This window comes from Podarcis melisellensis, assembly GCF_964234715.1.
Source record: "Podarcis melisellensis genome assembly, chromosome: 16".
NCBI lineage: Eukaryota > Metazoa > Chordata > Lepidosauria > Squamata > Lacertidae > Podarcis > Podarcis melisellensis.
The window spans coordinates 32,933,880-32,952,958 of record NC_138533.1 but is presented as its reverse complement, the minus strand read 5'-3'; the positions used below and the strand labels follow the sequence as shown (position 1 = coordinate 32,952,958).

Below are 19,079 nucleotides of genomic sequence, written 5' to 3'. Positions count from 1 at the left end.
GCCCCATCTGTTCCCACTCTCCCTTTCCCCCCCAGAATAATTAAGAACAATTAAACTGAGACTCCAAGGCAAACACTCTGGAAACATTCCATTTTCTTTTCTTTTCTTTCTTTTGCAGTGTAATTTATTTACAGAGTATTTCGTCGTCGTTGTCGATGTTATTGTTCAGAATAGTTACTCAGACATGCTGAAGAGGTGGGATTTCCCCAGTCCGTTTGGATAGGAAGTACAGTATAAAAGGCACACGGTTCTGTTCACCATAAGAGTTGTGCATCAGTCAGCAACTTAAAGCTAACAGATCCTTCTGCCCCAGGGACCTTCTTCAGTGAGGCACGAGACTGATCTGTCCTGCAAACCTGACCCAAGTATGGCTGCCCTCCTGTTTCCTCCCAGAAAGTGGATGCAAAGTCTGGCTTCTGTGGTTGCTCTCCGACTGAGTTCCAAAAAAGCAGAAAGCTTGCACAACTCTTTCTGGGGCACCCATTGTTATGAGCATAGGCTCAGCTCTCACCAAGGTGGTAAACCTTTGCTCGGACTATGAAACTTCAGACTCACGTGATTGAAAGTTCCTCCTTAGGAACTTAGAACTTAGTGAACTTAGAAAAGAGCATATCAAAGAGACGAGTTTTTCCCTGACATGCTAGTCTTCTATATGCAGGGATTTCTTTTCCTTAATGGAGAGGTGATTGTATCATGTGCGCCTATAAGCCCTAGTCTGAAATGATACGGTCTAGGTACAGGTGTATCACTTCCGTGGCCTTAGGTGGAATGCCAGTCTCCATCTTTCCTTTCTTTAAAAAAATAAAAGAACATGTGCCCAGCAGTAAACCTTCTCCTTCAATGAGCTGTCTTCTTCTCATCACAATAGTCCTCTTTAACCTGAATCTCTTGGAGGGGCGCCCACGTACTGGTCAAAGGACTCCAGAAGAGTAAGCCTCTTCCCAGCTCTGAATCAATGCCGGCCATGCTTGATCCAGTTTCTGATCATCCATTTCTGCCCCGAGCATCTTTGTACGACTAATCGCAGCCCAAAGTTGGCATCCTTGGACATCTCTACTTCTAGACACCGGCCAGTGTCTCGGCTGATGATTGGGCCGTTCTGTAGGGGTGAAAGAAATGAATACACAATAAGACACAAACCAGAAAATATAATCAATACTACTACTACTACTACTAATTTATTATTTGTACCCTGCCCATCTGGCTGGCTTTCCCCAGCCACTCTGGGCGGCTTCCAACAGAATATTAAAATACAATAGTCTATTAAACATTAAAAGGTTCTCTAATCAAGAAGGAATGGGACTCTCTGAATGAATATTTTGAAAGACAAGGTTCAAGGGTAAAAATCTGGCTGTGTTTAGAATGATCTCGTGAATGGAAAGGAAAATGTAAATACATATATATACATATTAAGATAAGAATAATAATGAAATACAGATAGGCATATTAAGTATGAAAGGAAGTGCTGTGAGATTGGTGGAAGTCAAATAATAATAATAATAATAATAATAATAATAATAATAATAATAACAATAATAATTTATTTATATCCCGCCCTCCCCAGCCAAAGCCGGGCTCAGAGCAGCTATCAACAGTAAATCACCTATGATTTATGTAGAAAAGGTGTTAATGGTTTTTCTAAAATATTTTTCTTTAACTATTCTTCTTTTTTCTATTTCTTTTCTACATTCTCGCTTCACTTTCATTATTTTTTTCTCCTTCCTTCCTTCATCTATTCTTTTATTCTTTGTTTTATTTGTTATTGTATTTTCATGTATTGTTATTGTATTTTCATGTATGCTTTGTTTCGATGTAGTTACTTTGCAATAATGAACAAACAAACAAACGAATACTGAAAACCGATATGTGGTGGACTTGGGGAAACAAATCAAGTCATTAGAGAAATGGCAGAGGGTTAGGGAAAGAATTCATAATGAATTGGAAAAAAATGTTTAAAAGTACTTCTCAAAAAAACCAAAACAAAACAGAATCCTTTTTCTTGGGGATAATTCAGATGGAAATTCCCAGGGGTCAAAAAAGGATATTTATGTATGCCACTACTGCAGCCTGTGTTTTGTTAGCCCCAAAATGGAAAACAAGCGAAGTCTCAACTAAAGAAGAATGGCAACTTAAGCTGATGGAATATGTGCAGGTTGCGGACTTAACATATAGAATAAGATAATAATAATAATAATAATAATAATAATAATAATAATAATAATAATAATAATTTATTTATTTATACCCCGCCCATCTGGCTGAGTCTCCCCAGCCACTCTGGGCGGCTCCCAATCAAGTGTTAAAAACAGTACAGCATTAAATATTTAAAACTTCCCTGAACAGGGCTGCCTTCAGATGTCTTTTAAAGATAGGATAGCTGCTTATTTCCTTCACATCTGAAGGGAAGGTGTTCCACAGGGTGGGTGCCACTACCGAGAAGGCCCTCTGTCTGTTACATAGAACATATGTAAACATAATGGGTTTGTTTATATAAAATATGCCTGGCGTGCTCTGGTCTATGGGGTCACGAAGAGTCGGACACGACTAAACGACTAAACAACAACAACATGCAGGGATTTATGTTATGCAAAATGAACCATGGAAAGAGAAGAAGGGAAGTCATTGATATTTAAAGGTTGTTTAAATGGACATTCTAAAATGTAAAACAGAAGATTTTATAAAAATTATAGGGGGGAAAAGAGAGAAATGGCAAAGGAGAAAAATTAAAGGCATTGGAGGATACAGTCTACCCTTAAATCCATTGAACAACTTGCTGGAATATGTTTATAAGTCTGCTATTAAGTATCTATTTAATTTGCTTTCAAGCCTGTCAATATCAGCTAGGAATCAAAGAGCCCTGATAATCTATCAGGCTAAAGTCCATCTAGTTCAGCCACATGTTTACACAGTGGCCAACTCAGTTGCCAGATGAGCGGGGTATAAATGTTGTTGTTGTTGTCGTTATTATTATTATTATTATTATTATTAGCCTGAAAACAAGACCTGCGTGCAACAGTAACGCTCCCAGTTTGTAATTCCCAGCAGTTGTGCAACCATGAACACCCAAAGTCTTCACTCACAAGTGAATTTTTTTGACTTTGAATTCACAAGAAAGGCTGCCTTTGGCAACAAAACAAAACAAAAACTTTTTCAGAACATGGGCACGGTGCCGGATTTAGGGAGGTGCGGGCAGTTCTGCTGCACAGGCCACTGAGCTGAGGGGGCGCAAAATTGAGAAGATCCATAACTGAGAAGGTCCATTTGGCAGCGCCAACTCTTGGCCTCGCATAGGATGCCATATTACAAAAGATTGCTGAAATCTGTCCCTGATGAGGGCAAGTCACAAACCTGGGGAAAGGGAGATGGAACAGACAACTGAGAATCCTGAACACAAACACAAAACACTAATATTTTGTGACAGGTCCTGCTTGCATGCACAGCTGGCTCCAATACCTGTGTAAAATCCCACAGCCTTTGTGCCGGCCTCAAGGTGTCTTCACATTTCTTCAGAGTGGGGGTCCTCCCTTTCCCATCGTCAATGAGACATTTGGAGTCAGGCAGAAATGCAGTAGATCCCAGAGGGCCCAGCTGCAGAAGTCCTTCAGAGCTGTAACGAACAAGCTGGAACCAAATTAAAACAGAGAAGGCTGCAGTCAAGTAAGCCATGAGGCATTTCTGAAAAAGCAAGACGTGCTAAAGGTCAAGCTTGCCTTGCAATTGAGACTCTTTGCATTAGTAGAAAGCTTTCCCTTAACCCCCGGCCATGTGAGTAGACAGAGACAGTTGTTTTTCTCCCTCTCTCTTAACGCTAGCTGTCTAGGACATCCTGCAAAACTGACTGTTGGAAGAGTCAGGAAAGGGAAAAGAAAGGACTTCTTCATAAAGCGTGTGGTTAAACTATGGAATTGGTACCCACAAAAGGTTTAGGTAAATTAATGGATGATAAGACTCTCGATGGCTAGGTATGAGCCATGTTGGCTATGCTCTCCCTCTACTTTTGGAGGCAGGGAATGCACTGGGGAAACAGGATTTAACCTGCCACTCAATAGGAGCTAACCGCAAGGGGCCTTGGGTGCCTGGGCACCCACAACAATAGAATTGTGGGGGCTGGGACCCACAAAGTCTATGAGAAAAGCTGGCAGGCGTCAGTGGCGCTGCCTGCGAGAGAGAAGCAGTTCAGCTCTGCCCTCTGCAGACAGCCAGCAAGGCACCCCTTTTCCAGGGTGGGTGGGTGGGTGGGTGTGCCTCAGATGCAGAGGCAGGTACCCACAATCCTGAGGGTGAGATAGCACCCCTGTCCCACTCACCGACTGGATAGCAGAGAGTTGAATCCTGTTGACTGCAGGATTTTCCTTTGTATCCACTAGCAGGTGATGATCTGATCCAAGGTGGGTCACAACAGGAGCACTACCACCTTGCACATATATGGTAAAAGATTAAGAAATGGGTCCCCCAATCTTATTACCGTTATTGTTATGGTTCAACTACAAAATTGACTGTGTGAAATTTGGGCTATGATTCCGGCAAAGACCTTTAATGGAATGATAAAAAGAATTTACGATGGGAGCGATGGCGTTTTTTTCAGAGGCACCAGCTTGCTAGCAGCTGGAATAAGATTACAGGAGGGAACTTTGGTTATCTGCCCCGTGTTAATGGTGAAAGGCGACATCCCCCTCGATCTTGGCCGTGACGCACTAAGAGATGTCTTTGTGCAGAAAGTGAAAGTGGATGAGAACGTTGGATTACAACAGGACAATATTTCACACAGAACTACAAAGGATTAACCCGCTTGTTAAATGAACTCAGAGGCTGTTAAAAATAAATGAAGGATCAACATCGGAAATGTTTATTGGGACTACCTGAATTAATTAAGGAATGCAGTAACAATATTAGATCATCACTCCCTGAACTTCAGAGCATGGGAAGTCACCCAAAGATATATAATTTGGCATGATTATTTGGCTGTTTTGTTGCAGTATAATTGTTGTTGTTTATTAGTTTAGTCATGTCCAACTCTTCGTGACCCCATGGACCAGAGCACGCCAGGCACTTCTGTCTTCCACTGCCTCCCACAGTTTGGTCAAACTCATGCTGGTAGCTTCAAGAACACTGTCCAACCATCTCGTCCTCTGTCGCCCCCTTCTCCGTGTGCCCTCCATCTTTCCCAACATCAGGGTCTTTTCCAGGGAGTCTTCTCTTCTCATGAGGTGGCCAAAGTATTGGAGCCTCAGCTTCAGGATCTGTCCTTCCAGAGCACTCAGGGCTGATTTCCTTAAGAATGGATAGGTTTGATCTTCTTGCAGTCCATGGGACTCTCAAGAAGAAGAAGAAGAAGAAGAAGAGGAGGAGGAGGAGGAGGAGGAGGAGTTTGGATTTGATATCCCGCCTTTCATTCCCTTTAAGGAGTTTCAAAGTGGCTAACAATCTCCTTTCCCTTCCTCCCCCACAACAAACACTCTGTGAGGTGAGTGGGGCTGAGGGACTTCAGAGAAGTGTGACTAGTCCAAGGCCACCCAGCAGCTGCATGTGGAGGAGTGGAGACGCAAACCCGGTTCCTCAGATTACGAGACTACCGCTCTTAACCACTACACCACACTGGCTCCACAAGAGTCTCCTCCAGCACCATAATTCAAAATATATTATAATTAGGAATGATTAAATGTGGTTTTTATTGGATCGTTAAAGTGGAAAATTTAATAAATATCATGAAAAGAAAAGAAAAGAAAAGAAAAGAAAAGAAAAGAAAAGAAAAGAAAAGAAAAGAAAAGAAGAGAAAAGAAAAGAAAAGAGATGGGTCCCCCAAACACATGTTTGGGTTAAAAGTGAATCCTGGGTCTGAAAAGGTTGAAGGCTACCCTGACTGGTGGTGACTCTCATGTTTCAGACCTCTCTGACCCTTCTGCATGCAGAGCAGATGCTCGACTGCTTCCCCACCCAGGGGGGTCCTACCCATAGAGGTTAGTGGCGCGGGGCGCCAGGGCGCCAAGTTCTGGAGGGTACCAGGGAAGAGGCGGAGGCTGGACGTGATGCCTCAGGGCATCAACTCACCACCCTCACCCGCCTATGCCATGCCAAAGCAGTGCCGTGCCAGGAGCCTCCGTCTGCTGTGGCCACCACAACATGGAGTGGCCAGCTGAGCCGGGAGGCGCCGTGTCCAGCCCTCGCCTCTTCCACGCTGGAGGAGCCGCCCTCCAGCCACTGCCTGCCTCCTCCAGCCCTGCTGGCAGCGCCGTCTGCCCTAAAAAACTCTGGGAAATGGGTGGGGGGGCACCGGAGGGAGCTTTGCACCACGGCGCCGGATATGCTTAAGACGGCCCTGTCCTCCCCATCTTTCCATGATGGCTTTCTGAAATGCTACAGTGGGGGATTCTGCATTCATTTTAACATGGAGCGAAAACAGCCCTGCCTATAAATATGCAGAGGTCCCATAAATGGCATCTGTTACTTTAGGGCTCTTTGAAAAGAAAAGAACGGAAGAAAAGGGAGGGGGAGGGGAGGGAAAGAAAGTTCATGCGTACCGCTGCTTGCAAGCAGTAATGGCTTAACACAACCAGCACATAATATGCTAATCTTTCCTGTAGGAGTAGAATGCCCTTTGGAATTCACTCTTTGTTCTCCTTTTTTAAATGACTAGATTGCATGTCGGAAGCTGTTCTTAATAAAGAAGCCATCTGCGGAGCAAATGCAAGGCACCAGGAGGGAAGGAAATTGAATGTGCTGGGGGAATGCAAGGATTTTTTCCCTTAATGTACTGATTGTAGTGGGGTCTTACTGGGGGGTGGGCAGGGTTGCGAAAGCAAGTCAGAGGGGAGCTGGTGGTATATCATGAAGGCAGCATTTCTCAAAACCACTGGAACTTCCCCTAAGAGTGTTTATAAACCCCACCAAGCCTGGAGCTATGGGTTTTCTAGTTCTGTTTCCAAAGGGGAACTTATGCAATACGCTACCCATGCTATTCTTTCCTATTCTTTTTAGGAAGATAGGTAGCTGCCTTCTACAGAGTCAAACCAGGGGTCCATGCCGCCAAGTATTGTTTACATGCCCCCCCCCAACCTCCGGGCAGTGAGAGACTCCAGAGGTTCGAGGAACTTACTCAGGGCTTGGTTTCCTTGGAAACCAAGGTCAGCGGAGACTGTAGTGTCTTTAGCATATGTGGCTTTATTTACACATGTACAGGTGAAACTCGAAAAATTAGAATATCGTGGACAGGTTCATTTATTTCAATAATTCAACTTAAAAGGTGAGACTAATATATGAGATAGACTCATGACATGCAAAGAGAGATATGTCAAGCCTTTATTTGTTATAATTGTGATGATCAATTACACAATCTGAGCATGGGATGGAGGAGCTCACAGCATTAGCATGCCTGCATAGCTGGATTCTCTGTTAGGTTAGCAGAGGAGCCCCAAAGTCCAGTGCCGTACAGTGAAACCTTGGTTCTCGAACTTAATCCGTTCCAGGAGTCAGTTTGACTCCTGAAACTGTTCGAAAACCAAGGCACGGCTTCTGATTGGCTACAGGAGCTTCCTGAACTCAAACGAAAGCCACATTGGGCATTCGGGTTCCAAAAAACGTTCACAAACTGGAACACTTACTTCTGGGTTTGCAGCGTTCAGGAGCCGATTTGTTCGACAACTAAGCCATTCAAGAACCAAGGTACCACTGTACAAGCAACTCTCTGCATCTCCAGCTTCCAGCCTTCTTCCATCTCTCTCTCTCTCTCTCTCTCTCTCTCTCTCTCTCTCTCTCTCTCTCTCTCTCTCTCTCTCTCACACACACACACACAACTTTTCAGTCCAGCCACTATTTGGCCTATTGTTCTCCATCACTTAGCTGCAGCTATTGCAACCTAGCGCATTCTTTGAGATGAGGATGAGAGCACTTCAGTGGCCAGCTAAGCTCATTGTCTTATAAAGAAACTTGTCTGACCAGTTCAGCAACCTCCTCTACTGGATTCTAACCCTCACTGGATACAGAATCACAGGCCTGGAATGGATCCAAGGACACTGTCCAGACTGACTCCCCCTGCCTCCCCAAACCCTTCTTAACACTATTATCTACACAGGCTGACAATAGTTCTCCAGGTTTTGAGGACAGGATTATTTTCCAGCTCTTTTTGGAGATTCCAGTAATTGAGCCTGAGACCTGGCGCATACTCTATCACTGAGCTGTACCCTCCTCTGTTGTACAGAGCATTCACACTTGCCGCTAGTGCTGTGCTGAAAATTTATTTTGGTCCCCCCCCCCCCTCTCTCTTCTAGTCATGAGAAAAAAAATGGATTTGAAAATTACTGAAAGGGTAGAAAGTTCAGGGAAATCCTTGTGTCTGGGATGCAGGACTTTATGCTTTTGTTTTTCATTTAACATGAAAAACCCATTATTATTATTATTATGTCCCTGGCTGCGCTGTCCTATAAGTATGAGAAGTCAGGAAGGCTGTCCAATGTGCTCCTAAGAACTGGTCATTATTATTGTTGTTATTGTTATTTAGAGCAAAGACTTAATTTTCACAAAATCAGTGCAGAAAGGGTTTTTGTTTTTTGTTTTTTTAAGGAAGGACTTCCCTTAAAAACAAAATTAGTCAGCCTGATCCTACCAATCTCAGGCACTTGGAAGCCCGCCACCCCATCTTCTCACACTTCAGTTAAATCAAAGGGAAAGATATCTTGAGGTTAATAATGGAATGGGACTTTTTCAAATCAGGAAACATGGCTGGCTGGGGATCTGCTGGCCCTCCAGATGTTGAAGGACTCCCATCAGCCCCAACTAACACTGTGAATGGTCAGAGATGATGGGATCTGTAGCCCCACAGAACCTGTAGGGCCACAGGTCCCCTAGCAGACAAAGGTTTTCCCTCTGAGAACTATCTTGACCACGCAGCAGAGGTGTTCTTCGCCATTAGGGTTTAAAAATAATAATAATTTGCAAAGCATATTTAGCAAGAAATGGTGAAGCCCAACCATGAAGATGTGGTGCTTTTTGTTATTATTTTATCTCGGCGGAACATTTTGCAGATAGCAAAGGGCTGGGATCATTCTTATGTAGCCGAGTTAATTAACGTTCACAAAGCCGAAAAAGCTTCTCTCATTTCACCACAATTTGCAAAATTAATTTGGTGTGAGGGCTGCAACAGCCTCTCTCAAGGATGCTCAGGCAGAGAGTGTGAAGAGGTCTGACAGCTAGCAGCCGACGATGTTAAGCAGACACGCAAATAATCATCGCTGTTGTAATAATAATTTTATTATTTATACCCCGCCCATCTGGCTGGGTTTCCCCAGCCACTTACAGGATATATCAAACGTAATAAAGCATCGAACATTAAAAACCCATCCCTCATCCTTCAAGCACAGACGCGGTCCCACCTGGCACTGAAACATTTCTCACGCCAACCTGAAGCTGGTTTGAAAGTGCTAAGCAAACTTCCGCCTGCCTGCATTCAATCAATAAGTGGTTTGCCATGCTCTGTACATGCACAGCAGCCTCAGGAACTCCAGCAGCCAGGGGACAAAACCAAGAGTCAGGACCAGGATGATCCAGAAGCCAACCTGGGTGGGTGGAGGCAGTCCAAGGCCGGAAGGTACTTCACTGAGAAGCTGCCATGTGCAATTCAGTGGCTCGCCAGAGGGGACAGTGCCTACAGATCTCAGCACCTCCTGAAGGCGTCGGCTGCTATCGTGAAGCAAATTTAGCACCCTTGGATTCAGCTGACAGTCCCATTTCCAGACTATCCTAATTAACCAGGTATGTCAGGAGTGCGTGCAGGAGCCAGGCCTTGTGACCATCAGGGTTTTGCAGGACTGGGGCCTTCCTAAGTTTGTTCTGAAGAGGCAAGGCATGGCTACATAGGTGAGGCCAATTGGTAACCCACAGCACCTGGTGGCAAGAGCCGGGGAGGGATATAAGGTGAGCATTTCCCTTTGGCTCGTTGCCACAGCAACACGCTTTCTGCCTTTGGCTTCTTGTTTCCTGATCCTTGGACCCTTGACTTCATGACTCCTTGCTTCATGATCCTTGGACCCTTGTTTTCGTGACTCCCTGCTTCCTGACCCTTGGACCCTTGGCTTCTGGACTCTCATTCCTGCTCCCACCCTGCCATTTTGCCCCCGGTCCCAACATCCTCAGCTGGGACTTTGATCGCCCATGGACCGGACCATGACAATGTGTCTTGGCTCACATGCGTACGATATTTCATCCAGCTTTTCTGGTATGGAGGGCGGGGGGGGGGGGGAGAGAAAATCAAAGCCCAGAGGGACATTCTCTGGAAGATAAAGTGCAAGGAACAGTGTTGGACTAAGATAATCCTTGGAGTTTCCTTCCAATTCTATGATTCTAAGACAAGATGCTTTGAGGGTGACTGTTGCTGTTATAGTTATCGCCAATTTGCCTCCAGGCCAGGTTCAATGTCAATTTTGTTAATTCACAAAGGGTTGTGGTTAACTAAGATGTGCTTGGAGTAGATCCATTACAACAATAGACCTAAGTTTATCATGCCCACTAATTTCAAGGGTCTACTCTGAGCAGGGCTAATATTGGATGTGGCCCAAAGTACCACCTGATTCCTTATGCTCCATCTCAGTTGCTGAAAACTTCCAATGGGAAACTTGGTGGTTGCCCACATCCTTGGGGTTCAATCATCCTTTACCATGGACTGAGTTTTAAATGAGGAACTCTGCCCTGTGGAACTCCCTGCCAATAGAACTTGATACCCCCTTTTTAAAAAAAACCCTGAACAGTTCAGACAGGACCTTGGAATGTGACACCCCCCCTTTTAACCAACCTGTCTTTATTGATGTTGCTATTGTTGTTGGATGATTCTGTGTGTATGTGTGTGTGTGTGCATTGCAGATTATACCTAATTCAATAAAACTAACACATCAATAAATAGTGTTATGACTTGGTGGGTGCCAGAATTCTAATCCCTATAATCCTAACAGGCTAGTTTCCTCCTGAAGTGATCTTAGGGCAGAGTTGTGTGTGATGGGGGAGAAAGGGGGAGAAAGCAGGTTGGATAGGCAAAGAAAAAAAAGATGGCTGATTTCAGCTTGAATCCAAGGCTGTGGCTAAGGGAGAAGACCCTATTGGAGTGTTAATGCTGTGAACTCTTCCAACATAGACTCAGGCTGTACAGTGGTACCTCGGGTTACGAACTTAATTCGTTCTGGAGGTCCGTTCTTAACCTGAAACTGTTCTTAACCTGAGGTACCACTTTAGCTAATGGGGCTTCCAGCTGCTGCCGCACTACCATCATGCGATTTTTGTTCTCATCCTGAAGCAAAGTTCTTAACCCGAGGTACTATTTCTAGGTTAGCAGAGTCTGTAACCTGAAGGTACCAATGTATATATGTGTGAATAAACCACACATCACAAAGACACCACAGTCTCCTCTGCGCCTCATTCTCCAAAGGAAACACAAACCCTGGGGAAGTGCCTAGAACTCTGGGGATTCCACTTGGAGATTGGGGTGGCACACAACAATACCATTGAGCCAAGAGATTGTCAGAAAAACATAGGGCAGCCAGAACCATTTCCCCTCATCCTGTTCCTTTTGTACAAGGCAGGTTCTTGGAGGATGTGGACGGTCCCCTTTGTTTGGCCAACAGGAAGATGGCCAACATAATTAAAAGCCAGGTGAACTTGTGTCAGCATCTTGCTAAATAGGGCTCTGTACGAAAACCTTACTTGAATCTAATTAAGTGGCTCTTTTCTGTTTCTCTCTCCCCCCCTCCCCACCCCTTATTTACCAAAGGCCAAACTTGCTGCGGAAAGTGCCACAAGCCCATCCAAGATGGATGTTGTGACAGTGACAACAGAGCACCCAGTTGGTTCAGCTGCAACAATTAAAAAGGGAACACACACACACATAATTTTGCCTGTAATATTAATGTTCAAGCTGACACCCGCAGTCCAAACCAATAACATGTACGGCTAAACTTCAGGTAATTGTTTGGTGGGTGATAAGGTCAGAATTATTTATGCATAAACGCATGAGTGACAATTCATTAATGCCGTTCCAATTTAGAAGACACATCAGAAAGGGCTAAAATGGCATCGTAGGAGGAGGGTTATGTGGGGAGGGGAACCATCTGGGATTTAAATGATATCTGATTTTCATTAAAAAGTAAGGAATAGCAATAGAAGCATGATCAGAAGAGATTTTCTTTTAAAACCTCAAGGCGCACGGAATAAAATAATCATCATCGTCTTTGAATGGTTAGGGCAAAATGCAGAGGAATGGTTTAGAATGAAAAAAGAATAATAATAATTACAGAAATGATTCAAAATTCAAGCCTAGAAATATGAATATATGGGCTGAAATTCCTATGGGTCCCGAGAAGATTAAAACTGTGTATTTAATACTGAGTCAAAGTTTAAAGGATTGGATGTGGCCATGACTAAAGACCTGAATTGCACAGGGGGCAGAAGAGCAGTGGCAGTGTGTGTGTGCAGAAGAACGGGGGGGGGCAGGGGTGGTGGTCGCCCCCGGGCATGATGTCTGGGGGGGAGTGACAAGAAGGCACCCCCTGGGGGCTTGTGGTTGCGCAAGCAGCCATTGCGCAGCCGCAGCAGCATGTGGAGGATCCTCCGTTTGCGGCTGTAGCCGCGAGCAGAGGATCCCAGCGCCATGTGCATGTGCGGCATCGCATGCATGAGCTGTACATAATGATGCCGCACATGCGCTGTACATAGCGGTTTGCCGCCGGCGCCACTTGAGCGCCATACAGACGGCGGTGGGATCCCTCTGTCGCTACTAGAGCAGCGAACGGATGCTCCTCTTTTTGCGGCTGCAGCAGCAAGCAGAGGATCCCAGCACTGTCCGTACGGTGCTGGAGCAGCGCCACCAGCAAACCGCTATGTACAGTGCATGTGCGGCCTCGCTACGTAGGGTGCATGCGTCATATGTAGCAATGCCACACATGCACCCTACGTAGGAACACCCTGCCCCGGGTGTCACAACGCCTTTGTTCGCCCCTGCAGAAGAGAGATGGATTGACAGCCTTGGGGTTGGTGGGATATGGGAGGAGGTGAATATATAGTACCATAGAGTTGGGAAGGCCCTGGTAGGCCACCCAGTGCAACTTCCTGCTCAATGCAGGAAAACCAGAGTTAGCACCCCCAAGAGGTGGCTGTCCAACCTCTGCTATAAGACATAGATTCCACCACCCCTATAGGCAGTGGAGGCTGGTCCATTCAGGGAGATGGAGTACTGAAATACCAAACTCAGTCTACCCCTCAGCCAGAGCCCCACATGCCTTAAAAAGAAAATGTGTATAAAATCCACGAAGGCATGTTAATTGTGAGCTGGAAGTACAAAGTGTATGTGTGTAAGTTGTTGGCAGAGGAATAGCTGAAATGTTTTGACTGCTCATGGAAACAGCACAACTATGCATCCCATTAGCATTTCCTTTGCACAGAAAATGTGTCATACAGTTCCTGTAACATAAAAATCCATTTAAAATATCAAATGGTTGCGGTTTTTTTGCTTGCTTTTCTTTTTTTTTTGCAAGAAACGAACTGAAAGCCAGTGTGGTGGAATTAATGACACAGGCACACACACAATTTTATTGCGGTCCATCGACCCAAAATACACAGTACAACAATAGTATATGGGATTATTAAGGTGTAGGATAAATACTCAGGACACCTGGGTTCAAATCTCTGCAGAACTATGAGGTTCAAGCTTATGCATAGCATCTCAATAGGCTTGAAGAAAGAATGCCCAGTGCCCAGGGCTGGCATCAAAGGTTGGCATGCCTGTGTATCTGCTGAGGACCCGCTCCTCAATGTGGGGTCCACTGACAAGAGCTCTTTAGATCTGCTGCAATGAGGGGGAAGATTCAGGGGGTGGGGGTCACAGAGGTTCTCTTGTCAAAGGGCCCTCCAAAACTTGGAAGCAATACTGACCACACCTCTCCATCCTGCCCCTGGACCCCTGGTGCCTAGAAACACAGGAAGGGATGTAGGAAGTGGCCTCATACTGAATCAGAACATTGGGTCCGTCTAGCTCAATACAGTGGTACCTCGGGTTAAGTACTTAATTCATTCTGGAGTTCCGTTCTTAACCTGAAATTATTCTTAACCTGAAGCACCACTTTAGCCAATGGGACCTCCTGCTGCTGCCGCACCGCCGGAGCATGATTTCTGTTCTCATCCTGAAGCAAAGTTCTTAACCCGGGGTACTATTTCTGGGTTAGCGGTGTCTGTAACCTGAAGCGTATGTAACCCGAGGTACCACTGTATTGCCTACTCCCACTGGCATTGATTCTCCATCTGTGCAACTTGTGCAAAGGAGGGCAACCAAGATGATCAAGGATCTGGAAACTAAGCCTTATGAGGAACGCTTGAAGGAGCTGGGTAAGTTTAGCCTGGCAAAGAGGAGGCTGAGAGGAGACCTGAAGGCCATCTTCAAATATCTTAAAGGTTGTCACATGGAAGAGGGAACAAGTTTGTTTTCTCCTGCTCTGGAGGGTAGGACTCGAACCAATGGCTTCAAGTTGCAAGAAAGGAAATTCAGACTAAACATACAAAAAATCTTTCTGACCGTAAGAGTTCTTTGACAGTGGAACGGTTTCCCTTGGGAGGTTGTGGACTCTCCTTCCTCGGAGGTTTTAAGCAGAGATTGGATGGTCATCTGCCAGAGGTGTTTTAGCTGAGATTCCTGCATTGCATGGGTTTGGACTAGACAAGCCTTGGGGTCCCTTCTAACTATAATTCCATGATTCTAGAGTTTCAGACAAGGAGTCTTTCTCAGCCCTACCTGGAGACACCAGGGAATGAATCTGGGACTTTCTGCATGCAAAACAGATGTTCTTCCACCGCCTCACCCCTTCCCTGAAATGTATCTCATCATTTGTAATCTAGTTGTACTTACGGATGGGCAAATATGTCAGTTATGTTCACTCTCAGTTTAATATTTTTCAAGTCTTCCATTCACTTCTCCACATTTCCACACAAGTTTGTAATGTCTTTTTTAAAAGCCCTCATGAAAACTCACCAGCGTTTTAGTGAGAACTTATCCTAGTATACTGTCAGGCTTTGGGGAATCAGCTCCCTCCCACGGGGCAGCCCAGAATCAGATAAACGATAAGAGTTCTTACCAAGCAATTTATTCAATAATTCACAGAGAACGATGAAGGAATGCAGCCTTCCCTAAAATGGTATTGCTCTAACTGAGCTCCTCTCCCCCTCCCTTCCTAGTAACAGCATTTCTCCTTATGGCGGCTGCCAGGGGCTAATAGTCTCTGAGTCCTTTGCTCTTCCACTTTCAATGCACGCCGGGTTCTGGGGGATGGAGGGTCAGAAATGCTCTCCGGAGATAATGTGTCAGTTGGCTGCTCTGTCTCTGTCTCCCCCTTCTCTTCTCCTAACACCCCCCAGCTGTTCTGTTCACCCGTCTCTGAGCTGTGATCTTCCTCAAACCACTGCTGTAATTCAATACTGCCTTCCTCTTCTCTGGGAAGCTCAGGAGGAGGTTCCTCCTCAGTTTCGTCCCCCTCAGTTCAGTCCCTGACATATACACATGTTTCCCTCTTTATTTTCAACTTTCTTGGGCACATGAAAAAAACCACAATTACCTTGAATTTCTGCTTAACCCTCAAGAAAGAAGGGCATTTTTGCTGGCCAAGTTTAATTGAAATCCATCCAACCACCTTTGGGGAAGGTTTTCAGCAGGGTGGAAGGAGAAAGAACTTGCCCGTGTGAAGACCACCTGATGGAAACCCTTACACATATGGTTCTTAATTGTAAACTATATGCTGATCTCTGCCAGCAATTTCTAGATCAACTCTGCATCCCCAAATGGAAACCAGAGTCGGAGGTCATATATTTTCTATTACTGGGGAATGATCAGGAGCTCACCAAGTTAGTGGCTAAATATCTCTATTTGGTTTTTGACGTCGAAATATACTGCAGACGTCTGATCTTCCTGGAGACCTAGAGATGTGACGATAGACTGTTCTGCCTCCTTTCTTTTAGCAAATGTTTTGGGCCACTGGGGAAGTGGTAATTTTGCATTGATTTGTTTTGGATGTTTGTATGTGATGCCAATAAAAGGTTTGATGATGATGATATCCCCCTAACCACCCCTAATAACTTGATACCACTCAGCAGAGATTGGGGTTTGGCGGGCCACATCTTTAACATAACAGTAAGGGTGTTCCCCTCTCATAACATGAGAACTCGTGGGCATTCAATGAAGCTGAATGTTGGAGGATTCAGGGCAGAGAAAAGAAAAATAATTTAACTGTAGAAAGAGGATTGGACAAACTCATGGAGGATAAAGCTATCAACAGCTACTAGCCACAATAGCTGAGCTCTGCCTCCATGCAAAGTTTGGAGGCATGCAAATTGCAAAGGACAGCTGTGCTTCGGTTCATGTATCAGTTCAAGAAGTATGAATCGGGCAGTTTCTCCTTAAAATGCAAACAAAATCAAATTTGCCACGGAAGAAATGTAATAACATATGATCTCATCTACCTGGGAGGACATGCCGTGACACGGGTAGAGAATGGCTTTGTCATCGTCTTCTGCACCCTGATCCAAACAGAAGCCACTGGCTTTGCTGTTGCGAACCTGAAATCAACATCAGGGTAGGAGGGAGGGGAAAAGAGAAATTTAACCAATATTGTGATGTTCTGATGAATGTCTTATATGATCCTAGCTCTGGGATGGGGAACTTCCAGGTGATGATGGATTCCAACACTCACCAACCCTGGCCAGAATAGGGTGATGGGAGTTGAAGTGCAACAAAATCTGGAACAGTGAATGCTGCTTCACTTGAGCAAATGGGGTACTGGTCCACCAACCAATGTGTGCCTTCAGCCAGCTCTCCCACCTGCCTTTTCACTTAAAACCAATCCAGGGGCTGGGAATGCCTGTCAGCTGCTTCTTCTTTGGTCTCAACACTGTCCTTCCATTCTAGAACAGAACAAGGAGGAGCATGGGGCTAGAACTACCATTAATTGGCTCCACAACTCATGGGTTCTGGCTCCACCTACTGTTGAGCTCCTGGCCTTCTACCTTACCAGTCTCAGTGGTTACCAACCAACACTTATCTGGCGGTGTTGGCCATATCGGTTGGCCTCGGTGTAGGGGAATTCTCTAACCCAAAGCCTTAGTGGAGGACAGGGGGCAGGTCCTGGTTCGAGCACCTACATCTCCCAGCTGTCTTATATATTCTCACAAATCTCCACAAAAAGCTTGCAATACATTGAGAAGCAGAGTTTCAGGCAAGGGACATTCCTATCCCTGGCTGGGGATGTCAGGGGTTGAACCTAGAACCTTCTGAGGGCAAGACAGATGTTCTACCACTGAGCCACAGCCCTTCCCTGTCCTGGAGCAGCTTAAACTTGTTTTTAAGCAAAGTAAATAGGATGCTAACCACCAGGGAGTCTCTCTGAAGGAAGAAAAACACACTCATTCACTTCTCCTGACACCCCATTAATCCTTCTTTTGCGTATCAGTTAGGGGCTGCATAGCCAACTTGTTCTTCTGCGAAAGCAGACATGAATTGTCCTTACAGGCAGAACACACACATTCTGATGACTTGGACTAGACATTTATTTGTGGAGTACGACATGAAAGATGATGAATTAGGAATACACATCGTAAACAGCCCAGTCAGAATCCCGCTCTGAATAACCCTGATGAGAAATCTGGATCCCATCTTAGGATGAAATCCATCACACTCCCTGATTGCCATCTAAAGATAAGCACACAGATCCTGCTACAGAGGAATGTCAGAAGAGACTTGTTGGGTCAGACCAACGATTCATCTGGTCCAGCATCTTGCTTGCCATCATGGACAACCACATGCTTCTAGGAAGGCCACAAGCAGAGCTTAAAGGACACTTGCCTTCGATGTAGCGGTGGGCACAAACTTGGAACTTGCTCCCATAAAGGGCAGGGGTGGCCACCAACTTGGATGGCTTTAAAAGAGAACTAGACACATTCATATTTAACTGTCTACTTATCACCACAGTGCTGAGAGACCCCTGTTCCCCCTCACAAGGCTACAATTCCCAGAGTGGTTTTACAGTCAATCCCTCTTCTCAGGGAACTTTGGGAATTGTTGCTCTGGGAGTTGGCTAGAGGTTCTCTCAACAACCTTAATAAACTACGCTTCCCAGAAGGCTTTGTGAAGAAGCCACGGCTATTTAAAGTGGTACAATACTTCTTCAAATGTACAGTGCAGATGGGGTCTATGGAGAGGTACACTGGCATCAAGCAATAAGTGGCACCCGTCCCGTGGAACGCCCTCCCACCAGATGTCAAAGAGAAGAACAACTACCAGACTTATAGAAGACATCTGAAGGCAGCCCTGTTTAGGGAAGCTTTTAATGTTTAACAGACCACTGTATTTTAATACTTTGTTGGAAGCCTTCCAAAGTGGCTGGGGAAACCCAACCAGATGAGCAGGGTATAAATAAATAAAAATAATAATAATTAGTGCCTCTTCCAGGAAACTGTGGAAATCGGAGTTCGGGGGGGGGGGGCGGGGGGACGGACCAGGGTCTCTTAACCAGTTTCCTCACCTTTAAAAACCTTTTTTTCTGGGGAAAGCCATGGCTGTGAGCATCCTTGAAGCTTTCTATCCCCTTCTGCTCTGAGCCACAATATAAATATTGTCTGACAGCACAGCATGTCACAAGGCCACCCAACCTGCCTTCCCAAGCTGCTGCCAATTAAAGAATGCCAACTGTTAAGCGGTAGCAGAGTCAGTTTACGACAAGCGTGCTACCCAGGTATAAGGCGACGACAGGCATTTTACAACTCATCCTTAAAAAAAAAGTGACTTCACTTGGGAGGAAATATATTTTTACAACCCTTTCAATATGTTTTATGTCCACCTCAACATATTTAGTTCCTTCAGCCTCTGGAGTCTCAGTCTGGAGACTGGAGGTTGTCAAATAAGCCACAAAGCTGTGGGCCAGCAATGAGAAATTCATTCGTAATTTATTCTGAAATCTTACTACCTGTGATATAGTCCAAACCAGTACATAGATTACATAGAATTTCATAGAGTTGGAAGGGGGCCACAAGGGTCATCTAATCTAACCCCCTGTGATGCAGGAATCTTT

At 45.2% G+C, this 19,079-nt stretch overlaps 1 protein-coding gene across 2 annotated transcripts in view; it reads right to left on the bottom strand.

Moving 5' to 3' along the window:
- Window positions 1-425: 425 nt before the first annotated feature.
- GALNT9 (polypeptide N-acetylgalactosaminyltransferase 9) overlaps window positions 426-19,079 on the bottom strand; it is a 181,723-nt gene continuing 163,069 nt past the window's right edge. For both annotated transcript variants that reach the window (XM_081893362.1, XM_081893363.1), the window contains 3 exons: window positions 16,477-16,572; window positions 3,454-3,621; window positions 426-1,099 (listed from right to left, as the gene is read on the bottom strand). In XM_081893362.1, coding sequence (XP_081749488.1) covers window positions 953-1,099; window positions 3,454-3,621; window positions 16,477-16,572 — 411 coding nt within the window. In that variant the 3' untranslated portion in view covers window positions 426-952. The remainder of the gene's footprint in view (window positions 1,100-3,453; window positions 3,622-16,476; window positions 16,573-19,079) is intronic.